A 24,514-nucleotide genomic window follows, 5' to 3' on the forward strand; every position below is an offset into this window, starting at 1 on the left:
GACCAGCCTGGGCAACATAACAAGATCCTGTCTCTACAAAAAATACAAAAATTTGGCTGGGTGCAGTGACTCACGCCTGTAATCCCAGCGCTTTGGGAGGCCGAGGCAGGCGGATCGCCTGAGGTCAGGAGTTCGAGACCAGCCTGGCCAACATGGTAAAACCCTGTCTTCTACTAAAAGTACAAAAAAATTAGCCGGGGATGTGTCATGTGCCTGTAATCCCAGCTACTGTGGAGGCTGAGGCAAGAGAATTGCTTGAACCCGGAAGGTGGAGGCTGCAGTGAGTGGAGATAGCGCCACTGCACTCCAGCCTGGGTGACAGAGCAAGATCCTATCTCAAAAACAAACAAACAAAAAATGTGCTGAGCATGGTGGTACGAGACTGTAATACCACCTACTTGGGAGGCTGAGGTGGGAGAATCACCAGAGCCCCGGGAGGTTGAAGCTGCAATGAGTAGTAACTGGGCTGTTGCACTCCAGCCTGGAGGACAGAGGGAGACCCTGTCTCAAAAACAAAAACTAAGAGCCCTAAGAAAGGTGTTGGGTCGGGTATGACACTGAACCCAGATGCCAGAGAGGACCCTGTCTGGCCGGACACAGTGGCTCAGGAGGGTAATCCCAGTACTTTGGGAGGTGGAGATAAGAGGATCACTTAAGTTCAGGAGTTCGAGACCAGCCTGGGCAATAGAGTGAGATCATGTCTCAATAAATAAATAAATAAATAAATAAAGGATCTTATCACACAAAGATGGTTTAGGACTTCCTTCTCCAACATTTTTGGGGTGATATGCCTCTTTTTTTTCTTTTTTTTTGAGACAGAGTCTTACTCTGTTGCCCAGGCTGGAGTGCAGTGGCATGATCTCCACTCACTGCAAACTCTGCCTCCCAGGTTCACGCCATTCTCCTGCCTCAGCCTCCCGAGTAGCTGGGACTACAGGTGCCTGCCACCGTGCTTGGCTAATTTTTTTTTTTTGTATTTTTTAGTAGAGACGGGGTTTCACTGTGTTAGCCAGGATGGTCTCGATCTCCTGACCTTGTGATCTGCCCTCCTCGGCCTCCCAAAGTGCTGGGATTACAGGCGTGAGCCACCGCGCCCGGCCGATATGCCTCTTTTCTTTTTTTTTTTTTTTTTTGAGGCAGAGTCTCACTCTGTCGCCGGGGCTGGAGTGCAGTGGCCGGATCTCAGCTCACTGCAAGCTCCGCCTCCCGGGTTTACGCCATTCTCCTGCCTCAGCCTCCCGAGTAGCTGGGACTACAGGCGCCCGCCACCTCGCCCGGCTAGTTTTTTGTATTTTTAGTAGAGACGGGGTTTCACTGTGTTAGCCAGGATGGTCTCGATCTCCTGACCTTGTGATCCGCCCGTCTCGGCCTCCCAAAGTGCTGGGATTACAGGCCTGAGCCACCGCGCCCGGCCGATATGCCTCTTTTCTGCTGTATACATGGGAGAGTGACTCACTGAAATTCCATCAGAATTAGAAACAAAAGGACATCATTACCCATGAGTCAATAGGGGCTGTGAGGATGGGCCTTTCACTTGCCCCCACCTTCTTCCTCTTCCTGTCACAGATAACCCCTCTGCGCAAAGAAGAAAAAAAGAGTTTGGGTGTGGTGACCCACATCTGTAATCCCAGCAATTTGGGAGGCTAAGGTGGAAGGATTTTGAACCCAGAAGTTCGAGACTAGCCTGGGCAACATGGTGAGACTCCCATCTCTACAAAAAAGTACAAACATTTAGCCAGGTTTGGTATCCTGCACCTGTAGTCCCAGCTACTCTGGAGGCTGAAGCATGAGGATCACTTGAGCCCTAGAGGTGGAGGTTGCAGTGAGCCGAGATTACGCCACTGCACTCCAGCCTGGGTAACAGAGCGAGATCCTGTTTCAAAAGGAAAAAAAAAAGGGCCAGGTGTGGTTACTCACACCTGTAATCCCATCATTTTGGGAGGCCGAGGTGGGCGGATCACTTGAGGTCAGGAGGTCAAGGTCAGCCTGGCCAACATGGTAAAACCCTGTCTCTACTAAAAAACATAAAAATTAGTTGGGCATGGTGGTGGGCACCTGTAATCCCAGCTACTCAGGAGGCTGAGGCAGGAGAATTGCTTGAACCCAGAAGGTGGAGGTACAGTGAACCAAGATCGTGCCATTGCACTCCAGCCTGGGTGACAGTGGGACTCTATCTGAAGAAAAAAAAAAAAAAAACAAAGGCTGGGTGCAGTTGCTCTAGCACTTTGGGAGGGCAAGACAGGTGGATTTCTTGAGGCCAGGAGTCCAAAACCAGCCTGGTCAACATGGTGAAACCCCATCTTTACTAAATATACAAAAAATTAGCCGGGTGTGGTGGCAGACTCTTGTAATCCCAGCTACTCGGTAGGCTAAGGCAGGATAATCGCCTGAACCAGGCAGGCAGAGGTTGCAGTGAGTCGAGATCACTCCATTGCACTCCAGCCTGGGCAACAAGAACAAAATTCTGTCTGAAAAAAGAAAAGAAAAGAAAAGAAAAGAAAAGAAAAAGAAAAAGATTGTGAGGATGAAAAGAGAGGGGTGATCTCTCTATCAGCATTGGAGTAGGATAGAGAGGGCAGTGATGGAATGAGCTGTAGGGCCAACTGCAACATAGTAACAGCAACAATAATAATGCCCACTTATGACCCCCTACTCAGCACAGGACATCAACTAGGGGCTTTACATCTCATTGCACTAATCAGAGTTATTTCTGTTGCAAGTGACCAAAAATCCAATTCAAACAGGCATGTGCAAAAAAGGAAATTTGTGGCTCATGCAACTGAAATGTCCAATGAGTAGGGCTTCAGGCACAGTTGCATCCAGGCACTCAAAAGATGTCATCAGGGTTTTCTTGCTGTCTCTTTGCTCTGATTTGCTCTGAGAATGAGATAGTCCATTGTCCCCCCAAATTTAATCACCTTCTTCTATGGTAATGGAACCACTGATTTTTAGCTGGCCTCCCAAAGTAAAAGCCATATTCCCCACCTCCTCTGCAGCAAGGTGTAGTCATATCTGGCCTTTGGCTAAGTCTTGGCCAATGAGATATAAAGGGAAAGGATGTGAACAAATTTCAGAGCCTGCCCTTAAAGGGAAGCGGGTGTCCTTCTTTTCTCCCTTTCCTCCCTCCTGCTGGTCAGAATGAAGATGTGGAGTGGATCATTTTGGATTAGGTGGTTCACATCCTCTGAATAGTTAAGCAACAAGCTAGAAGGAGCCTGGGCCTATGAGACCAGGGAGTTGCCATATTGGATTGCTGATACTTGAAGTGTTACATAAGAGAGAAATAAATTTTTATCTTACTTAAGCCACTATTATTAAAGTTGCTGTTACAGTAGCCCAAATCATATTTTATTTAATATAATTTTCCTTGTAGCTGGGTGTGGTGGCATGTGCCTGTAATCCCAGCTACTCGGGAGGCTGAGGTTGCAGTGAGCCGAGATCACACCACTGCACTCCAGCCTGGGAGACAGGGCAAGATTCTGTCTCTACAAAAAAAAAAAAGGCACACACACACACACACACACACATATGTATATATATATATAGCTCTACTCCAAGGCAGGCTTGTGGAGGAATAGGCTTATATCCCTACAGCTCCCCCATCCCATGCAAGCAGAGCCCCTCCTTTCCATCACCTCCAGCAAGAAGTCCCACAGCAGGCGCCCATTGGGCCAATTTGCGTCATGTGTCCACCCCTAAACCAATCACTGTGTTCAGGGGAATGTGGTGTGCTGATTAGCCAGGCCCGGGTCCTGTGCCCACCCTTTCAGCGGGCAGAGAAACTTTGAATTGCAGGGGTGGAGCCTGGGAGAGTCCATGGGTGGAGCCTGGGAGAGTCCATAAGTGGACGTTAAATGTGGGGCTGTTACGAGGAGAAGGGGGAGTTCTGGTGAATAGGCAAAAAATAAGCGCTAGGTTTTCAAACATTATCCGTGGAGCAATAATGGGGAATGCCCAGGAATTATGAGGGTTGGGAGAAGAGAGAGATAAATTTAAGTATCATATAAGGTCTGATGAAAGACCAATTACTAGCACACAACATGCTCCTTATTTATTTATTTATTTATTTATTTATTTATTTATTTATTTGAGACGGAGTCTTGGTCTGTTACCCAGGCTGGAGCGCAATGGCAAGATCTCGGCTCATTGCAACCTCCGCCTCCCGGGTTCAAGCGATTCTCTTGCCTCAGCCTTTTGAGTAGCTGGGATTACAGGAGCGTGCCACCATGCCTGGCTAATCTTTGTATTTTTAGTAGAGACAAGATTTCACCATTTTGGTCAGGCTGGTCTCAAACTCCGGGTCTCGTGATTTGCCCGCCTTTCCCTCCCAAAGTGCTGGGATTCCAGGCGTGAGTCACCGTGCCTGGCCGCTCCTTTACAGGCTTTTTTTTTTTTTTTTTTTTTTTTTTGAGACGGAGTCTCGCTCTGTCGCCCAGGCTGGAGTGCAGTGGCCGGATCTCAGCTCACTGCAAGGTCCGCCTCCCGGGTTTACGCCATTCTCCTGCCTCAGCCTCCCGAGTAGCTGGGACTACAGGCGCCCACCACCTCGCCCGGCTAGTTTTTTTTTTTGTATTTTTTAGCAGAGACGGGGTTTCACTGTGTTAGCCAGGATGGTCTCGATCTCCTGACCTCGTGATCCGCCCGTCTCGGCCTCCCAAAGTGCTGGGATTACAGGCTTGAGCCACCGCGCCCGGCCAACAGGCTTTTTAAAATTTTGGTCTTCTGTGAGTATTAAGACCTTAAGACCGGCCAGGCACAGTGGCTCATGCCTGTAATCCCAGCACTTTGGGAGGCCCAGTCAGGTGGATCACGAGGTCAGTAGTTCGAGACCACCTGACCAACATGGTGAAATCCCGTCTCTACTAAAAATACAAAAATTAGCCAGGCGTGGTGGCGCATACCTGTAATCCCAGCTACTCGGGAGACAGAGGCAGGAGAGAATCGCTTGGACCCAGGAGTCGGAGGTTGCAGTGAGCCGAGATTGCACCACTGTACTCCAGCCTGGGTGACAAAGCGAGAGTCCATTCAAAAAAAAAAAAAAAAAAAGAAAGAAAGGAAAAAAGAAAAAGAAAAGAAACAAAAGACCTTAAGACCATTTGGATATTTTTTGCCCAAATGGGTATATTTTTCCTCTGCCTCCCAAAGTGTTGGGATTACAGGCATGAGCCACCACACCCAGCCTCTTAAGACCATTTGGATGTTAGTTTAGCATCCTTCTTGAACTAGTTTAAGCAAATTGCTATACTTACTGGATGCTTATTGTATATCAAGATCTGTTTTAAGAACTTGACACAATCTAATTTAATCCTCACCATAGCTCTATGGAGTACACACTATTTTCACTTTATACATTTTATTTATTTATCTATTTATCTATCTATTTATTTATTTATAGAGACAGTGTCTTGCTCTGTCAACCAGACTGGAGTGCAGTGGTGCGATCATAGCTCACTGCAGCCGGGAACTCCTGGACTCAGGTGATCCCACTCAACCTCCTGAGTAGCTGGGACTACAGGTGCATACCACCACACCAGGCGAATTTTCCTTCTTTTTTGTAGACTCAGGGTCTTGCTATGTTGCCCAGGCAGGTCTCAAACTACTATCTTCAATCGATTCTCCTGCCTCGGCCTCCCAAAGTGCTGGAATTACAGGCATGAACCACCATGTCTGGGCCGGAAGAGACACTTATCATCCACTTTTTTTTTTTTTTTTTTGAGACGGGGTCTCACTCTGTCACCCAGACTGGAGTGCCGTGGTGTGAACATGGTTCACTGTAGCCTCCACTTCTTGGGCTCAATTGATCGTCCCACCTCAGCCCCCCAAGTAGCTGAGACCACAGACGCATGCCACCTCTCCTGGCTAACTTAAAAACAAAGTTGGCCGGGTGCGATCGCTCACGCCTGAATTCTAGCACTTTTGAAGGCTGAAGCAGGTGGATCACCGGAGGTCAGAAGTTCAAGACCAGCCGGACCAACATGGAGAAACCCCCGTCTCTACTAAAATACAAAAATTAGCCAGGCACGATGGCGGATGCCTATAATCCCAGCTACTCAGGATGCTGAGATGGCAGAATCACTTGAACCCGGGAGACGGTGGTTCCAGTGAGCTGAGGTCACACCACTGCACTCCAGCCTGGGCAGCTGAACGAGACTCTGTCTCAAAAAAAAAAAAAAAAAAAAAAAAAGAAAGAAAAAAGTTGGCTGGGCACAATGGCTCATGCCTGTAATCCCAACACTCCAACACTTTGGGAGGCCAAGGCAGGCGCATCACTTGAGGTCAGGAGTTCGAGACCAGCCTGGGCAACATATAGTGAAACCCTGTTTCTACTAAACAAATATAAAAATTAGCTGGGCATGGTGGCACACATCTGTAGTCCCAGCTACTCAGGAAGCTGAGGCAGGAGAATCGCTTGAACCCGGGAAACAGAGGTTGCAGTGAGTCGAGATGGTGCCATTGCACTCCAGCCTGGGCCACAGAGAAACACTCCATCTCTCAAAAACAAAACAAAACAAAAAACAAACAAAAAAATGTTTTGTAGAGATGGGGTCTCACTCTGTCACCCAGGCTGGAGTGCAGTGGCTTGAACATGGTTCACTGCAGCCTCCACCTTCTGGGCTCAAGTGATCCTCCCACCTCAGCCTCCCGAGTAGCTAGGACCACAGACGTGCACCACCTCATCTGGCTTACTTAAAAAACAAACAAACAAACAAACAAACAAACAAACATGTTTTATAGAGACGAGGTCTCACCATGTCAGCCAGGCTATCTTCCACATTTTATACATGAATAACTGAGACAAGGGAGGGTTAAGTAGCGTACTCAAGGTTCCATGGTAACTGGTTGGTGTTCAAATATTGATTGAACTCCAGTAAACATGCATTTAACTCTGGGGCCGGTTTGTCATTCATAATAACTTATTGTGACCAAAGTTATGAAACAGGTGTCTGTCTTGTTTATTCTACCTCCCTCTCACATACATGCACAATCTAAATATCAATTTCCTGAGGAAGAGATTTGCATTGACTTCCGTTCTTTAAAAGCGCAGGGGTGGCCGGGCGCGGTGGCTCACGCCTGTAATCCCAACACTTTGGGAGGCTGAGATGGGTGGATCACCAGGTCAGGAGATCGAGACCATCCAGGCGAACACGGTGAAACCCCGTCTCTACTAAAAATACAAAAAAAATTAGCCAGGCGAAGTGGCGGGCGCCTGTAGTCCCAGTTACTGGGGAGGCTGAGGCAGGAGAATGACTAGAACCCAGGAGGCGGAGCTTGCAGTCAGCCGAGATGGCGCCACTGCACTCCAGCCTGGGCGACTGAGGGAGACTCTTGTCTCAAACAAAAGAAAAAAAAAAAAAAGCACAGGGTTGCTCAGGCACAGTTGTACCAGTGGCTAACATGAGATCAGCTGTTTCTCTACCTCCCTCAGCTTGATTTTCTCTACATCTCTAGTCTTTAACTCCACAAAATATTTCTTGAGCTTCTACTGTGTGCCAGGCCCTGTTCTATATGCTGGGGATACAGCAAATAACAAAAGGGTAAAAAAAAAATCCCTGCCCGAGGCCGGGCGCGGTGGCTGAAGCCTGTAATCCCAGCACTTTGGGAGGCTGAGGTGTGCAGATCACGAGGTCAGGAGATCGAGACCATCCTGGCGAACACGGTGAAACTCCGTCTCTACTAAAAATACAAAAAAACTAGCCGGGCGTGGTGGCGGGTGCCTGTAGTCCCAGTTATTCGGAAGGCTGAGGCAGGAGAATGGCGTAAACCCGGGAGGCAGAGCTGGCAGTGGGTGGAGATCGCGCCACTGCACTCGAGCCTGGGTGACAGAGCGAGACTCCGTCTCCAAAATAAATAAATAAATAAATAAATAAATAAATAAAAAATAACTGGGTGTGGTGGCAAGCGCCTGTAATTCCAGCTACCTGGGAGATGGAGGCAGGAGAATCACTTGAACCCGGGAGGCGGGGAGTTGCAGTGAACCGAGATCCTGCCATTGCACTCCAGCCTGGGCAACAAGAGCGAGACTCCACACACACGCAAAAATCCCTGCCTGGCTGGGTTCAGTGGCTCATGCCAGTAATCCCAGCACTTTGGGAGGCTGAGGTGGGGGGAATCACTTGAGGTCAGGAGTTCAAGACAAGTCTGGCCAACACAGCAAAACCCCGTTTCAACTAAAAATACAAAAAATTAGCTGGATGTGGTGGGACACACCTGTAGTCCCAACTACTCTGGAGGCTGAGGAAGGAGAATCGCTTGAATCCGGGAGGCGAAGGCTGCAGTGAGCCAAGATTGCATCATTGCACCCCAACCTGGGCGACAGAGGGAGACACCATTTTTTTTTTTTTTTTTTTTTGAGACGGAGTCTCGCTCTGTCGCCCAGGCTGGAGTGCAGTGGCCGGATCTCAGCTCACTGCAAGCTCCGCCTCCCGGGTTTAAGCCATTCTCCTGCCTCAGCCTCCCGAGTAGCTGGGACTACAGGCGCCAGCCACCTCGCCCGGCTAGCTTTTGTGTTTTTTTAGTAGAGACGGGGTTTCACCATGTTAGCCAGGATGGTCTCGATCTCCTGACCTCGTGATCCGCCCGTCTCGGCCTCCCAAAGTGCTGGGATTACAGGCTTGAGCCACCGCGCCCGGCCGACACCATCTTAAAAAAAAAAAAATGCCTGCTTTCATGGAGTAGTAAGTAGCAGCAAATCAATAACAAAACATCAAATGCATGTCAGGTGACAATAAGCACATTGGCTGCAAACAAAAACAAAAAAAACCCACCTTCTTATTAGCAACAGGGTGGGAGTATTGCTATTTTATTTCATTTTTATTTTTTTATTTTTATTTATTTTTTTGAGACAGGATTTCGATCTTGTTGCCCAGGCTGGAGTCTCAGCTCACTGCAACCTCTGCCTTCCAGTTTCAAGTGATTCTCCTGCCTCAGCCTCCTGAGTAGCTGGGATTACAGGCGCATGACATCATGCCAGGCTAATTTTTTTTTTTTTGAGACGGAGTCCTGCTCTGTTGCCAGGCGCCAGGCTGGAGTGCAATGGCACCATCTCAGCCCACTGAAACCTCTGGCTCCTGGGTTCAAGCGATTCTCCTGCCTCAGCCTCCCAAGTAGCTGGGATTTACAGGCATGGACCACCACGCCCAGCTAATTTTTGTATTTTTGGTAGAGACGGGGTTTCACCATGTTGGCCAGGATGGTCTCGATCTCTTGACCTCATGATCTGCCCTCCTCGATCTCCCAAAGTGCTGGGATTACAGGCGTGAGCCACCGCACCCAGCCTACGTCTGGCTAATTTTTGTATTTTCAGTAAAGACGGGGTTTCACCATGTTGGCCAGGCTGGTCTCGAACTCCTGACCTCATGATCCACCTGCCTCAGCCTCCCAAAGTGTGGGGATTACAGGCGTGAGCCACTGCGCCCAGCCAATTATTAATTTTTGAGCAGAGTCTCACTCTGTTTGTTGCCCAGGCTGGAGTGCAGTGGCGCGATCTTGTCTCACTGCAATCTTCATCTCCCAGATTCAAGCAGTTCTCCTGCCTCAGCCTCCCGAGTAGCTGGGGTTACAGGCTCACACCACCATGCCTGGCTAATTTTTGTATTTTTAGAAGAGATGGGATTTCACTATGTTGGCCAGGCTAGTCTCGAACTCCTGATCTCAAGTGATTTGCCTGTATTGGCCTCCCAAAGTGCTGGGATTATAGGCGTGAGCCACCGGGCCCAGCCCAAGAGAATAAAAATGTGGGTGGTAAAATTTTTTTCCCAAAAATTCATAAATGAAAATCTCACATATTATACATACTGTCCAGGAGCATGGCCTAGCACTGTGCAAACACTCAACTGCTGGTCGTTATAAGGATTATTATTGGTCGGCTTCAGTGGCTCATGCTGGTAATCCCAGTAGTTGAGAGATGGAGGCTGGAGGATTGCTTAAGCCCAGGATTTCAAGACGAGCCTGGACAACATAGTGGGATCCCATCTCTACAAAGAATTTTAAAAATGAGCCAGGTGTTGTGGGAAGATTGCTTCAGTACAGAGGCTGCAGTGAGCTATGATTGTGCCACTGCACTGCAGCCTGGGTGACAGAGCAACACCCTGACTGAGGCAGAGTGAGAGAGAGAAAAGGAAGGAAGGAAGGAAGGAAGGAAGGAGAAGGAAGGAAGGAATGGAAGGAAGGAAGGAACGGGAAGGCAGGAAAGGGGAGAAAAAGAAAGGAAGGAAGGAAGGACAGGAAGGCAAGGAAGGAAGGAGGAAGGAAGGAGGGAAGGAAGGAAGGAAGGACGGAAGGGAAGGAAAGGAGAAAGAAAAGAAAGGAAAGAAAGAAAGAAAGAAAGAAAGAAAGAAGAAAGAAGGAAAGAAAGAAAGAAAAGAAAAAAAAAGAAAGAAGGAGGAAAAGGAAAAGGAAGGAGGCCGGAGGAAAGAAGGAAGGAAAGAGAAAGAAGCAAAGAACGAAGGAAGGAAGGAGAGAGAAGGAAAGAAAGGAAGGAAGGAAGGAGGGAGGGAGGAAGGGAAGGAAGGAAGAAAGGAAGGAAGGAAGGAGAGAGAAAGAAGGAAATAAAGAAAGAAAGGAACGAAAGAAAGGAAGAAAAGAAAGGAAAGAAAGAAAGAAAGAAAGAAAGAAAGAAAGAAAGAAAGAAAGAAAGAAAGAAAGAAAGAAAGAAAGAAAGAAAGAAAGAAAGAAAGAAAGAAAGAGGCCGGGCTTGGTGGCTTAAGCCTGTAATCCCAGCACTTTGGGAGGCCGAGACGGGTGGATCACGAGGTCAGGAGATCGAGACCATCCTGGCGAACACGGTGAAACCCCGTCTCTACTAAAAAATACAAAAAACTAGCCGGGCGAGGTGGCGGGCGCCTGTAGTCCCAGCTACTCGGGAGGCTGAGGCAGGAGAATGGCGTGAATCCGGGAGGCGGAGCTTGCAGTGAGCTGAGATCCGGCCACTGCACTCCAGCCTGGGCGACAGAGCGAGACTCCGTCTCAAAGAAAAAAAAAAAAAGAGAGAGAGAGAGAAAGAGAAAATAATTTTTATTTATTTCCAGGCTGGAAAGAGATGTTGATTTCTGCGATAAAATCAGTAGATACATTTTTTGGAATGTTTGCTATGTGCCAGGCTAGATTTTACAGGTGAGAAGTCTGAAGCTCAGGTAAAGTAAGTCACCTGTCCAGGGCCACATAGCAAAAAAAAAAGTGTGTCTGAAGCCAGAACGGGAGCTGTTGCAGCCCAACTCCCTCCCCTGCACCCAAGCGGCTTCTGGGCCCGGGAAGGGCCCCTGCCCCCTCCCGCCAGAACTTATCTCTACCCAGGCTGTGTTGGCCCCGCCCCCTCGGGGATCTGCCACTTAGAGGCGCCTGGTAGGGAAGGGCCTGGTCAGCTGCGTCCGGCGGAGGCAGCTGCTGACCCAGCTGTGGACTGTGCCAGGGGCGGGGGACGGAGGGGCAGGAGCCCTGGGCTCCCCGTGGCGGGGGCTGTATCATGGACCACCTTGGGGCGTCCTTGTGGCCCCAGGTCGGCTCCCTTTGTCTCCTGCTCGCTGGGGCCGCCTGGGCGCCCCCGCCCAACCTCCCGGACCCCAAGTTCGAGAGCAAAGGTAAGGATGAGCTGCGTGTGGACCCCTACACTGGAGCCTGCAGGACCATGCTGGGCCCTGAACTCCCAGCCTAGGTCCTGGGGGCTATGCCTATTTCTGGACTTTCAGACCGGGTCCTGGGGGCCAAGCTGGCATCTGAACCCTTAGACTGGGTCCTGAATCGGCGGGGGTGGGGTGGGACATGTTAGGATTCAAGACTCCTGATCGTCTCCTGGGGAAGAACTACAGTAGGCTTACGGTTCCCGTTTTACCTTTTCAGGGAGTCTGGGACATGCTAAATCCTAAGGGCGCAGGCTTGGTGCTAAGGTCCCTGGGGTGTGGGCACCCAGCCGACCCTCCCTAGGGGAGGCAGGATAAAGCCCAGGTCCGAGTTAGAGGAGCCAAGCCACAGGTTACTGTAAACACGGTTTGCGTGAGGGCGCCAGATCACTTGCCCGGCCCGGTGGAGGGAGGGAGGCGGGGTACACGGTTGGCGCTATCGGTCGGCGGGGAGCCTGCCGGGGCCGATAGGGGGCCCGCCTCTCCGCACACACCCCCAGCCGCGCGCAAGTCCTAGGCTGGGGCGGGGCTGGCAGCCCCGAGCTCAAGGTCTTGAACTCCGCGACCAGCTCAACTGCCCGCAGGGTGGGCAGGTGTGCGCGAGTGGTGACGGCGGGGGACTGTAAGGCGAGCAACTTGTCTCTGGGAATTAGGGGGGCACCACCTCTGCGGACCCCTCCAAGGGCCCCGCTTGGGAAGATGTCAGGGCGGGGCTTTTTTCTTATCGGGTCCACCCAGGCTGCTGGAGGGAAGAGGAGGGGGCTGTCTTCCGAGGACAGAGCTCAGACCCCCATGCCCTTCCTTTGTCGCCCCTCCCCAGCGGCCTTGCTGGCGGCCCGCGGACCCGAAGAGCTTCTGTGCTTCACCGAGCGGTTGGAGGACTTGGTGTGTTTCTGGGAGGAAGCGGCGAGTGCTGGGGTGGGCCCAGACAACTACAACTTCTCCTACCAGCTCGAGTGAGTCCGATCCGGCGGGCGCCTCCTCGGGCGGAGGGAGTGGGTGGGGCAGAGCTCCTTGGAGGTCGTAGCCTCGGACGTCCCCGGCTGTTTGAGGCCCGAAGGCGCCTCCAGTCGTGGTCACTGGAGGGAACCCTGCGGGTCCAGTTCTGGCACGCACCCTATGGGCCCGGGCGCGAACACTCCCGCGATCACCGCTGGAGCGCGACCGCAAACATCAGGCTGGGATAACAACGCCTCCAACTCGAGGGTTAGGCTTTACTACATCCGCGCTGGGACGCCCTCTCGAGGTAGTATCCAAAAGGAGACCAGCAATGACTCATGACCGTAATCCCAACTCTTTGGGAGGTCGAGGGGGGAGAATTGCTTGAGCCCAGGAGTTCAAGACCAGAAAGGGCAACACAGCGAGATCCCAGTCTCTTAAAAAAAAAAAAAAAAAAGGCCGGGCGCGGTGGCCCAAGCCTGTAATCCCAGCACGTAGGGAGGCCGAGGCGGGCGGATCACGAGGTCAGGAGATCGAGACCATCCTGGCTAACACGGTGAAACCCCGTCTCTACTAAAAATACAAAAAATTAGCCGGGCGTAGTGGCGGGCGCCTGTAGTTCCAGCTACTCGGGAGGCTGAGGCAGGAGAATCGCTTGAACCCGGGAGGCGGAGATTGCAGTGAGCCAAGATCGCGCCACTGCACTCCAACCTGGGCGACATAGCGAGACTTCATCTAAAAAAAAAAAAAAAAAAGACTGGGCGCGGTGGCTCACGCCTGTAATCCCAGCACTTTGGGAGGCTGAGGCGGGCGGATCACCTGAGGTCGGGAGTTTGAGACCAGCCTGACCAACATGGAGAAACCCTGTCTCTACTAAAAATACAAAATTAGGTGGGCGTGGTGGTGCACGCCTGTAATCCCAGCTACTTGGGAGTCTGAGGCAGGAGGATCGCTTGAACCCGGGAGGCGGAGGTTGCGATGAGCCGAGATGGCGCCATTGCACTCTAGCCTGGGCAACGACAGTGAAACTCTCCGTCTCAAAAAAAAACAAAAAAACAAAAACAAACAAACAAACAAAAAACCGGTGTGGTGGCGCGTGTCTGTGGTCTCAAATGCTTGGAAAGCTGAGGTGGGAAGATTCCTTAAGCCCCGGAATTTGAGGCTGCAGTGAGCCATGATAGCGCCACTGCACTCCAGCCTGGGCGACAAAGGAAGACCTTGTCACACACAAGGCGAGACATAAACACACACAGTCCCCCACAGGCCGGGGAACGCAAACTCCCCGATCCACACTCCCAACTTGCTCCCTTCCCTCCCGGGTCCCTGGGCGCACAGGGATGAGCCATGGAAGCTTTGTCGCCTGCACCAGGCTCCCACGGCTCGTGGTGCGGTGCGCTTCTGGTGTTCGCTGCCTACAGCCGACACGTCGAGCTTCGTGCCCCTAGAGTTGCGCGTCACAGCAGCCTCCGGCGCTCCGCGATATCACCGTATCATCCACATCAATGAAGTAGGTAAGTGCTCTGGGAATGGAGGAGTGGTCGGAGAAGAGGGGTCTCAGTCCTCGCCCACCTGACCAACCCCCATGCCTGCAGTGCTCCTGGACGCCCCCGTGGGGCTGGTGGCGCGGCTGGCTGACGAGGGCGGCCACATAGTGTTGCGCTGGCTCCCGCCGCCTGAGGCACCCATGACGTCCCACATCCGCTACGAGGTGGACGTCTCGGCCGGCAACGGCGCAGGGAGCGTGCAGAGGGTGAGGCCAGCTCCTACGGCCCAGCCCCCAAAGCTCCACTGACTACTGCTCAGCCACGCCTCTCGAGGTCGCACCCAGTGCCGCCTCCAGGGCCGGTCCGTGACATCCCACATCCCATTACCCTGGTGCTGAGACACGCCCCCTTTCCTAATGTCCTCGCAAGTCTGCTGAACCCCAACCCCTTCTCCCTCTGGCCCGTAACCCTAGACCCCTTTAGCGCCCGGCTCCCTCTCCGCGTGCTAGGCTAGTTATTAAATTGCCCGGGTCCCGCCCCTTGGTACCAGAGTCTCTCTCTGATGGGCCCCGAGTTTTCTTGGGCTCCTCCCCCTACTCTTATTGGTCCCATTGCGATTCTATGGTACCGTTTTTCCTTCCCCTGATTGGCTCGGTTCCACCAAGGCCCGCCCCCACGTGCTCTATTTTTGTCTGACTCGCCTCCCTCGCCCTGGTTCCGCCCCCAGGTGGAGATCCTGGAGGGCCGCACCGAATGTGTGCTGAGCAACCTCAGGGGCCGGACGCGCTACACCTTCGCCGTCCGCGCGCGCATGGCTGAGCCGAGCTTCGGCGGCTTCTGGAGCGCCTGGTCCGAGCCTGTGTCGCTGCTGACGCCTAGCGGTGAGGCCCCAGGAAGGGGTGTAGGAGGAGCCGGGGCGAACCACCGGGCAAGCCCACCGCCCTAACTTCCTCCCCGCCTCTCAGACCTGGACCCCCTCATCCTGACGCTCTCCCTCATCCTCGTGCTCATCCTGGTGCTGCTGACCGTGCTCGCCCTGCTCTCCCACCGCCGGTGAGCTCCCCATTCGGGCGCTAGGCCCAGACTCCTCCTCGCCAAGGGTCCTCTTTCACTATGGAAACCTAGGCTAAGAGAGACACGCACTTGCCCAAGGTCATGCAGTAAGGAGTCACGTCAGTGGCAGGGCTGGGATGCATGCCAGACTAGACCCAGACTGTTCCTTAACATTTTCTGCTCTTGGGGACTTTCACCTGATTTTCCTTCTGCATCAGGGGCTGCCATTTCTTGGGTCCCTTTGCTAGTTCCTTTCCCCAATGTCATCACCTTTGTAAAATCAACCAGATGAATTTGGTGAAAGAATTTAAGCCCCTGAATGCCTCCCACCCCTGCAGTGTAGCTCCTCAGACACTATGATCAGACCAACCATTCTGAGGTATTTGTAATTCCAAGCACACACCAGGTGGTTTCACACCCCCAAGCTTTTGCCCATCCTGTTCCCTGTGTCTGAAATACCCTTCCTGCCTTGTCCGCTAAGCAATCTTCTAGTTGTCTTTCATGGCCCTGTTCCTTTACTTGGTTGGAAAATACATACTGAGTGCCAAACATGTGCCAGGCACTGGAGAGAGAATGGAGAACAAGCCAGAGCCTGACCACAAGTCTCTGACCTTGTGGATCTCAAGTCAACAAACAAGGGACCCAAGAAATATCTGATGATAAATTATAATGAGTGATATCACAGAAACAAACAGGATGTGGGGACATGACAGGATGATCAGGGAAGGCCTCCAGGAGGAGGTGACATCAGAGTGGAAACCTGAAGGTTGGAAGGAAGCAGCTGCTTGAAAAGTGGGGAGAAGAAATGGCAAGGGCAAAGGCCCTGAGGTGGGAATGAGATTGGAACATTCAGCCAGCTTCAAGAATTGCCACATGGCAGGGCCGCAGGGCCAGGTGCGGTGACTCACGCCTGTAATCCCAGCACTTTGGGATGCCGAGGCAGACGGATCACCTGAGGTTCGGAGTTTGCAACCAGCCTGACCAACATGGAGAAACCCTGTCTCTACTAAAAATACAAAATTAGCCAAGCGTGGTGGCACATTACGCCTGTAATTCCAGCTACTCAGGAGGCTGAGGTGGGAGAAACGCTTGAACCTGGGATGTGGAGGTTGTGGGTGGGCCGAGATTGCACCATTGCACTCCAGCCTGGGCAGCATGAGTGAAACTCCTGTCTCAAAAAAAAAAAAAATGAATTGCCACATGGCTAGAGCAGTATGTAAGGGGGTGTGGCAGATGTTGAGATGAGGGAGGTGACAGGGGTCATATAATGCAGGGCCTTCTGCAGGGTTGTGGGGAGGAGTTTGGATGTCTTTTTGTGTTGTTGTTTTTGAGACAGAGTCACTCTTGTTGCCCAGGCTGGAGTGCAGTGCAGCAGTCTTGGCTCACTGCAATCTCCACCTCCTGGTTCAAGCGATTCTCCTGCCTCAACTGCCTGAGTAGCTGGGATTACAGGCGTGCATGCCCTACTAATTTTGTAGTTTTAGTAGAGACGAGATTCTACCATGTTGACCAGGCTGGTCTCAAACTCCTGACCTCAGGTGATCTGCTCACATCAGCCTCTCAAAGCGCTGGGATTATAGGCGTGAGCGACCGTGCCCAGCTTGGATTTTATTCTGAATGCCTTCTCTCATTACTCCAGAAGGTAACATAACAACATAATATTTATCTATGAAGTGACATCATGGACCTCCTGGAAAAGTCTGGGCCAGGGTTTTGGTTTTTTGATTTTTTTTGGGGGGGGGAGGGGTCTCACTATGTTTCCCAGGGTGGCCTTCAACTCCTGCCTTCAATACCCTGTTCCAGTTACCCTTTTGTAGGGCCTTGCTGATGCTTCAGTCAAAACCCCTGTCCCGGCCGGGCGCGGTGGCTCAAGCCTGTAATCCCAGCACTTTGGGAGGCCGAGACGGGCGGATCACGAGGTCAGGAGATCGAGACCATCCTGGCTAACATGCTGAAACCCCGTCTCTACTAAAAAAATACAAAAAACTAGCCGGGCGTGGTGGTGGGCGCCTATAGTCCCAGCTACCCGGAGGCTGAGGCAGGAGAATGGCGTAAACCCGGGAGGCGGAGGTTGCAGTGAGCTGAGATCCGGCCACTGCATTCCAGCCTGGGCGACAGAGCGAGACTCCGTCTCAAAAAAAAGAAAAAAGAAAAAAAGAAAAACACCCTGTCCCCCAGCCCTGATGCACTCCTCTGCCTCCATTGTGATCACAGGGACCAGGAGTATCTGTGCCCCTATGACTGGGAGTGGAGGGGGTATTGGTGAGTGTTCAATGAGTCATGTCTATATAACTGTTTCTATGGGCTTCAACAGGGCTCTGAAGCAGAAGATCTGGCCTGGCATCCCGAGCCCAGAGAGCGAGTTTGAAGGCCTCTTCACCACCCACAAGGGTAACTTCCAGGTAGGTGACCTGGTTGTCCTCTCAGTGCCTGGGCTTCCCTGCTTCTTGCAGCCAAACTGCAGGCCTCTCTGAGCAGGTTGGTGCTATTTCTTCAGCTGTGGCTGTACCAGAACGACGGCTGCCTGTGGTGGAGCCCCTGCACCCCCTTCACAGAGGACCCACCTGCCTCCCTGGAAGTCCTCTCAGAGCGCTGCTGGGGGACGATGCAGGCAGTGGAGCCGGGGACAGATGATGAGGGCCCCCTGCTGGAGCCGGTGGGCAGTGGGCATGCCCAGGATACCTATCTGGTGCTGGACAAATGGTTGCTGCCCCGGAACCCGCCCAGTGAGGACCTCCCAGGGCCTGCTGGCAGTGTGGACACAGTGGCCATGGATGAAGGCTCAGAAGCATCCTCCTGCTCATCTGCTTTGGCCTCGAAGCCTAGCCCAGAGGGAGCCTCTGCTGCCAGCTTCGAGTACACCATCCTGGACCCCAGCTCCCAGCTCTTGCGTCCATGGGCACTGTCCCCTGAGCTGCCCCCTACCCCACCCCACCTAAAGTACCTGTACCTTGTCGTATCTGACTCTGGCATCTCAACTGACTACAGCTCAGGGGACTCCCAGGGAGCCCAAGGGGGCTTATCCGACAGCCCCTACTCCAACCCTTATGAGAACAGCCTTATCCCAGCCGCTGAGCCTCTACCCCCTAGCTATCTGGCTTGCTCTTAGGACACCAGGCTGCAGATGATCGGGGATCCAATATGACTCCGAGAGCCAGTTGCAGACTCAAGACTTACTGAACAGGGAGGGCGAGGCCTCTCTCAGGAGTAGGGGCATTGCTGACTTTGTCTGCCCAATCCATCCTGCTCAGGAAATCACAACCTTGCAGTATCTTTAAATATGTATAGTTTTTTTTTAAAAATCTGTCTATCTTTATATACATATGTATGCAAGTTTTTCTACCATGATTTTTACAAACACCCTGTAAGTCCCATCTTCCCCTGGGCATAGGCCATGGGGTAGAAGTTAAAGTTCTTAAGCTTATTCAGAAGCTGAACCTGCAATCTGAATACTAATCATAATATAAAATAGTATGCTAAACAGCTCCTAAATCTTAGTGGCTTACCATACTAAGTGATTTCTCTCTCCTAACTTAGCTCAAATGGGCAGCCATCCATGGGATGAGTCAGAGGATAAGACTCTTCCAGTCTGTAGCTCCACCTTCTCTTAGGGTACTTAGATGGATCCCCTATTCTACAAACTGCCAGTCAGCAAGGGAAGAAAAAGGGTAGCAATGACCCTCAATGGGCCATTTGAGGGATCTGGCCCGGAAATGGACTTCCTCTTCTCTTCTCACACCTCATTGGCTGGGAAGAGTCACATGACCCCAGTCACATGAAAGGCTGGGAAACTTAGTTTAGTTCTCCACCCAGGAAGAGCAAAGCTGTTTAACGGGCCTCTAGCTAGTCTCTGCAACTAACAACAATAACAATAATTCTGAATCAGGCCATGTTCTAAGAAAGTACTCTGATGACACTTGGTGTCAACAAGTAACTCAATGGGAGTTTTGGTTTAACTACAGACAGGGTCTGTTACATAGGCTGGAGCCCAGTACCTCAAACATGGTCCACTGCAGCCTTGACCTCCTGGGCTTAGGTGATCCTCCTGCCTCAGCTTTCGAGTAGCTGGGACTACTGGCGTGCACCACCAAGCCTGGCTGATTTTTTTTTTTTTTTTTTTTTTTTTTTTTTGAGACGGAGTCTCATCTCCATCACCCAGGCTGGAGTGCAGTAGCTCGATCTCAGCTCACTGCAACCTCTGCCTCCTGGGTTCAAGCAATTCTCCTGTCTCAGGCTGCCGAGTAGCTGGGATTATAGGTGCCAGCCACCACATCTGGCTAAATTTTGTATTTTTAGTAGAGACAGGGTTTCACCACGTTGGCCGGGCTGGTCTCGAACTCCTGACCTCAGGTGATCCACCTGTCTCAGCCCCTGAAAACACACACACCTGCCAGGACATGTGTGCAAGAATGTTCACAGCAGTAAATAAGGCAATCTGATGAAGAAATCAGGGTATAGTCACCCATGGAATTATATGCAATATGGAAAAACGAATGAACTAAAAAAATGTAGCTGAGTCTTAGTAACAACGTTGAGTGCAAAAAGGAAGTCTCAGAAGATTATGTTTATCATGAAATTTTTTTTTTTTTTGAGATGGAGTCTCACTTTGTTGCCCAGGCTGGAGTGTAATGGCACAATCTCAGCTCACTGCAACCTCCGCCTCCTGGGTGCAAGCTATTCTCCTGCCTAAGCCTCCCGAGTAGCTAGGATTACAGGCACCTGCCACCACACCCAGCTATTTTTTTTTTTGTATTTTTAGTTGATACAGGGTTTCATCATGTTGGGCAGGCTGGTCTTCAACTCCTGACCTCTGGTGACCTGCCTGCCTCAGCCTCCCAAAGTGCTGGGATTACAGGCGTAAGCCACCACGCCTGGCCTGAAGCTCTTTTTATAAAGTTTAAAGCAACAAAACTAAACAATATATTGATTGGGTACAATATATACAAGATAATGCTATACTTTTAAAAGAGAAAAAGCACTTTACATTGTTTAGGTCTTTGGATCTGCATATGTCCCTGAGGTAAGTAGCCATGGGCAACTGAAGCACAGAGAGGTGGTCACACACCAAAGCTCACGGCTGGCCTCCAGAGCTTGAACCCTTGCCTGAGCTGTGGTCACCAGCCTGGGTGGGCCATGGAGCAATCATCATTTCTCCATCTGATCGGAAAGTCACCCACCACTCTGTTCTGGGGCCCAGCCCGCCTGGCTCCAGGCAGGCTCGGAGGCCGTGCTCTCCTGGACCTGGTGCATCTGGCTGCAGCCAGCACTGGGCAGGAAAATACCGCTGGAGCAGTGCCAGGAGCAGGACGTCCCCACTATCTGCCTCCTCCTTGGTCTGGAGGGCCACCATGAGCCCACAGTCCCGGCCAGGCCCAAGCCGGTGGCTGAAGTGGGCAGCTGTGTCTAGAAGTAAGGCAATGAGGTAGGCAGCTTCCTGGGGCTCTGGGTCTTCCGCTAGGTACTCTTCTAGGCCGTCGAGCAGCAGAAGGGAGGGGGCTGGCCCCGAGGCTTCATGGGCAGAGCACAGGAGCCGGAAAAGCTCTCGGGTTGAGGGTGGGTACTGGAAGCGGATCTTCTAGAAGGAGAAACAGAAGGAAAGGGCCGGATTCAGCACAAGAAGCCAGACTCCTCGCAAGAGTAACCCTGCCTCCTTGCATACTTTCCTTGGTTCCAGGATGGACCAGCTCAGAGTGGTTAAATATTCTTGTATTCGTCCCTTTTTCCAGCACTCATCACTGCCGAGTATTAGTTGAGGGCAAGCCATTTTTGCTTGTTTTTGGCCAAATCTCTAGGGCAATTTTCCCACGGAAAACCCTCCCCCAGCACTCTCGGTCTGACCTCATCCTTGACACCAAGAGGAGCCAACTCTGGTCCTGAATGGACCCAACCTTGGCCCCGCCCCTTGGTGGGCCTGACTTCACCCTCTGGGCACCGCCTCTTGCTAACACCGCCCATCATTGGATGGGCTCTCACTTCAATCTTAACTAAGCTCCGCGTGTTGCCACCCCTCACTGCGCCTGGCTGACTTCGCCCCATCGTGGCTGCCCTGGCCCGCCCTTCCACCGTCCCCTCCATTGGCCTGTCTACCTGTCACTCAATAGTCCCGGATCTACTCCACCATTGGCTAGAACGCCTCCGTTCCCACCGCACAGTTACCTGGAGTCGCATTGGATCTCGAGTCGTTCCGGTCCCGCGGGGCAGGCTTTGTAGAGGCCTCCGTGTCAGGAAGAGGACTGGGCCTTGGCCCTCCCCCGCCGCCTCTAGGGCCGCTGCAAATAGCAGCGTTGTTTTTCCAGATCCTGGTGCGCCCAGCAGCAGCAAAGGCGGTCCGGCGACAGGCGTGTTCTCCTCCCCGGACCAGGCCGCACCGTCCCTGGTCAGCACCCGCCTCAGCGTCTCCGCCATTCGCCGCGTAGCTCAGTCCAATTGGCGGCTTCTTCCCAGTCTTAGTCCCGCCCAAGCCGAGGCGGCTTCGGTACAGTTCACTTAGTTTCTCTATTGGTCTAGGAATCTGTCCATCAAAACTCGATTCCTCTGGTGAATGGGCAAAGGGTTAGAACCTATGCGGAGGAAAGGATGCATTCGAGGGAAATAGGGAAATGAGGCCCTTCCTTGAGGGAGGCTGCTGGGGGAACCAGCACGAATACTGTTATTGTCAGCTAATGAGACAAATATAAGGATTAAGAGTTGAGGAGTAGGCCAGAATGAGTGACATATTCTTTAAAGTCTCCTAGCCTCAGTGTGCCCTCCTGTAAAATGGGGCTTATGATATCTCAGAGGAGTATTGTGATCGGCATGTATTTGTGTGTGGTTTTGCTGATGTCATCAAATGACAACTGAGAATTGAAGAGGGGGATGAGCTGTGTGCTTGTCTTTCTGTGCACCTGAGTATGGGCAGGAGTGTGTGTCTGGGGACACAGGCTCAGGGACACTCGTGTGCAAAACATCAACAGCCATCCCCGAAAGTCTGTGAGATGAATGCTCTCAACTTCCTCACTGGCTAAGGGGTTCTGGGGCCTTCCTTGTGGTACGGGGGGAAGGCAGGACCGCAGGACAAAGAAGGGAGCAGGAGAGACAAAGAGACAGGAGCTGAAACACTGAAGGAGAGATACAGCAGGGACATTGTTTGTCTTATTCACTTCTGTTCTTCAGTACCCAGAATAGCACCTAGCACATTTGTAGGTTCTCAAATACAGGCTCGGTAAGACAATGAAGGAAGGGAGGTGGGATTGATAAGAAACAGGGAGAAAGGAAGGAACAAAGTGAATGATCATGATCCCTGGCTGGATCTTCTCACCCAGACTTCGTCCCAGAGCTGCCACTCACGCCTGTGTTGCCCTGGCAACCTTGTCTCCTGGTAACTCCAAAGTGGTGCCGTTGCCTGGAGACCCAGGGGCAGGGAGAAAGTGAGATTTCCTGGGCTTTCTCTCTCCCTCTGGGACCAGAAAACAGCTCCACGACATCCCCCAACACACCCACTCACAGAGCTGGGCACCCTCACACCCCTCTACACACACACACACAAACACACACACACCACGGCATCTCTGAATATATTCTATTTTCAGAATCTCCATCATCCACATGCTCCAACCTTGCCCTATCCTGACACAAAGCATCCCATACAACCTCTGTCCCACATTCATCCCCCACACCCTTTCTCTTGCAAAACACGTAACTATGACATTGCCACTACACACGTAGACACACACAGTGAAGCACACCGATACACTGCGCTGTCAAACATCCCACCTTAGTCCCCATCCCCCAGCAGATACACAAGCCATGATTCACCTCACATTTCAACACTCCAGATGCACAAACAGGCCTGGTATGGTGGCTCATGTCTGTAGTCCCAGTGCTTTGGGAGGCCAAGGCAGGAGGATTGCTTGAGGCCAAGAGTTCAAGACCAGCCTGGGCAATGTAGTGAGACCCCATCTCTACAAAATACTTAAAAACTAGCCAGGCGCTAATTTTTAATTTCACCAGGTGCGGTGGCTCATGCCTGTAATCCCAGCACTTTGGGAGGCTTAGGTGGGCAGATCACGAGGTCAGGAGATCAAGACCATCCTGGCTTACACAGTGAAACCCCATCTCTACTAAAAATAGAAAAAAAATTAGCCAAGCATGGTGGTGGCACCTGTAGTCCCAGCTACTTGGGAGGTTGAGGCAGAAGAATGGCATGAACCCAGGAGGCAGAGTTTGCAGTGAGCCGAGATCGTGCCACTGCACTCCAGCCTGGGCGACAGAGCAAGACTCTGTCTCAAAAAAAAAAAAAAAAAAAAAAATTTAGCCAGGTGTGGTGGCGTGCACCTGTAGTCCTAGCTACTCGGGAGTCTGAGGCAGGAGGATTGCTTGAGCCCAGGGAAGTCAAAGCTGCAGTGAGCAGTGATTGTGCCACTGCACTCCAGCCTGGGCAACAGAGCAACACCCTATCTCAACAAAAACAAAACAAAACAAAAATACACAAATAGTCAGTAGTAACACCCACATCACAGAGTCCAGTTACATACATGGGAGCATGCTGAATGCAGCCTCACCACAAGTCCTTTGTACTTGATGATCTTGTGTGTGTAGCAGTCAGCTTCCAGATATCCTTCTGGCTTTTTTTTTTTCTTTCTTGAGATGGAGTTTTGCTCTTGTTGCCCAGGCTGGAGTGCAATGGCATGATCTTGGCTCATTGCAACCTCCGTCTTCCAGGTTCAAGTGATTCTTCTGCCTCAGCCTCCCAAGTAGCTGGGATTACAGGCATGCACCACCACGCACGGCTGATTTTGTATTTTTAGTAGAGACAGGGTTTCTCCATGTTGGTCAGGCTGGTCTCGAACTTCTGACCTCAGGTGATCTGCCAGCCTTGGCCTCCCAAAGTGCTGGGATTACAGGTGTGAGCCACTGTGCCCAGCCGACTTTTTTTTCCCTGCACTCTTTTTAGGTCTTTAGTCAAAATATCATCTACTCAGAGACTCAGAGAGGCTTTCCTGGACTGCCTGCCCCAAATTACACACATTTCACTCTTTAACTGATTATTTGTTTTTGTAGCTATTGTTGTTGTGTTGGTTTGTTTTTTCGAGATGGAGCCTTGCTCTGTCACCCAGGTTGGAGTGCAATGGCGTGATCTCAGCTCACTGCAATCTCCACCTCCTGGGTTCAAGCAATTCTCCTGCCTCAGCCTCCTGAGCAGCTGGGATTACAGGTGCATGCCACGACCCCCGGCTAGTTTTGGTATTTTTAGTAGAAATGGGATTTCTCCATGTTGGCAAGGCTGATCTCAAACGTTTGACCTCCCAAAGTGCTAGAATTAACAGGCGTGAGCCACTGTGCCCAGCCGTCTTTATTTTTCTCTAAATAACGTTCACTTCTAATGTTATCCATTTATCTGATGGCATCTCTCCCCACTAGCTCCATGAGGATAGGGTCTTTATT

The 24,514-nt window shown here is 51.6% G+C and overlaps 2 protein-coding genes across 2 annotated transcripts; one reads left to right on the top strand and one right to left on the bottom strand.

Annotated features, from left to right (window-relative positions):
• The first annotated feature begins 11,292 nt into the window (after positions 1 to 11,292).
• On the top strand, positions 11,293 to 18,979 carry EPOR (erythropoietin receptor). Its single transcript, XM_010373704.2, has 8 exons — positions 11,293 to 11,576; positions 12,436 to 12,571; positions 13,890 to 14,065; positions 14,147 to 14,304; positions 14,766 to 14,919; positions 15,004 to 15,091; positions 17,406 to 17,493; positions 17,589 to 18,979. The coding sequence occupies exons 1-8, from the start codon at positions 11,462 to 11,464 to the stop codon at positions 18,198 to 18,200; spliced, it is 1,527 nt and encodes a 508-aa protein (XP_010372006.2). The 5' UTR covers positions 11,293 to 11,461; the 3' UTR covers positions 18,201 to 18,979.
• Positions 18,980 to 20,014: 1,035 nt separating this feature from the next.
• Positions 20,015 to 21,533, bottom strand: SWSAP1 (SWIM-type zinc finger 7 associated protein 1). The gene is made up of 2 exons (XM_010373705.2): positions 21,248 to 21,533; positions 20,015 to 20,666 (listed from the first exon to the last, which is right to left on the bottom strand). The coding sequence occupies exons 1-2, from the start codon at positions 21,494 to 21,496 to the stop codon at positions 20,163 to 20,165; spliced, it is 753 nt and encodes a 250-aa protein (XP_010372007.2). The 5' UTR covers positions 21,497 to 21,533; the 3' UTR covers positions 20,015 to 20,162.
• Positions 21,534 to 24,514: the final 2,981 nt, after the last annotated feature.

Source organism: Rhinopithecus roxellana, chromosome 8 (genome assembly GCF_007565055.1).
Source record: "Rhinopithecus roxellana isolate Shanxi Qingling chromosome 8, ASM756505v1, whole genome shotgun sequence".
NCBI lineage: Eukaryota > Metazoa > Chordata > Mammalia > Primates > Cercopithecidae > Rhinopithecus > Rhinopithecus roxellana.

Coding starts and splice junctions, on each gene's coding strand:
- SWSAP1 (XM_010373705.2), bottom strand. CDS start 21,496: ATGGCGGAGACGCTGAGGCGGGTGCTGACCAGGGACGGTGCGGCCTGG. Junction 20,667..21,247: donor GAGATCCAATGCGACTCCAG/GTAACTGTGCGG, acceptor TTCTCCTTCTAG/AAGATCCGCTTCCAGTACCC.
- EPOR (XM_010373704.2), top strand. CDS start 11,462: ATGGACCACCTTGGGGCGTCCTTGTGGCCCCAGGTCGGCTCCCTTTGT. Junction 14,305..14,765: donor GCGCAGGGAGCGTGCAGAGG/GTGAGGCCAGCT, acceptor TTCCGCCCCCAG/GTGGAGATCCTGGAGGGCCG. Junction 17,494..17,588: donor CCCACAAGGGTAACTTCCAG/GTAGGTGACCTG, acceptor CTATTTCTTCAG/CTGTGGCTGTACCAGAACGA.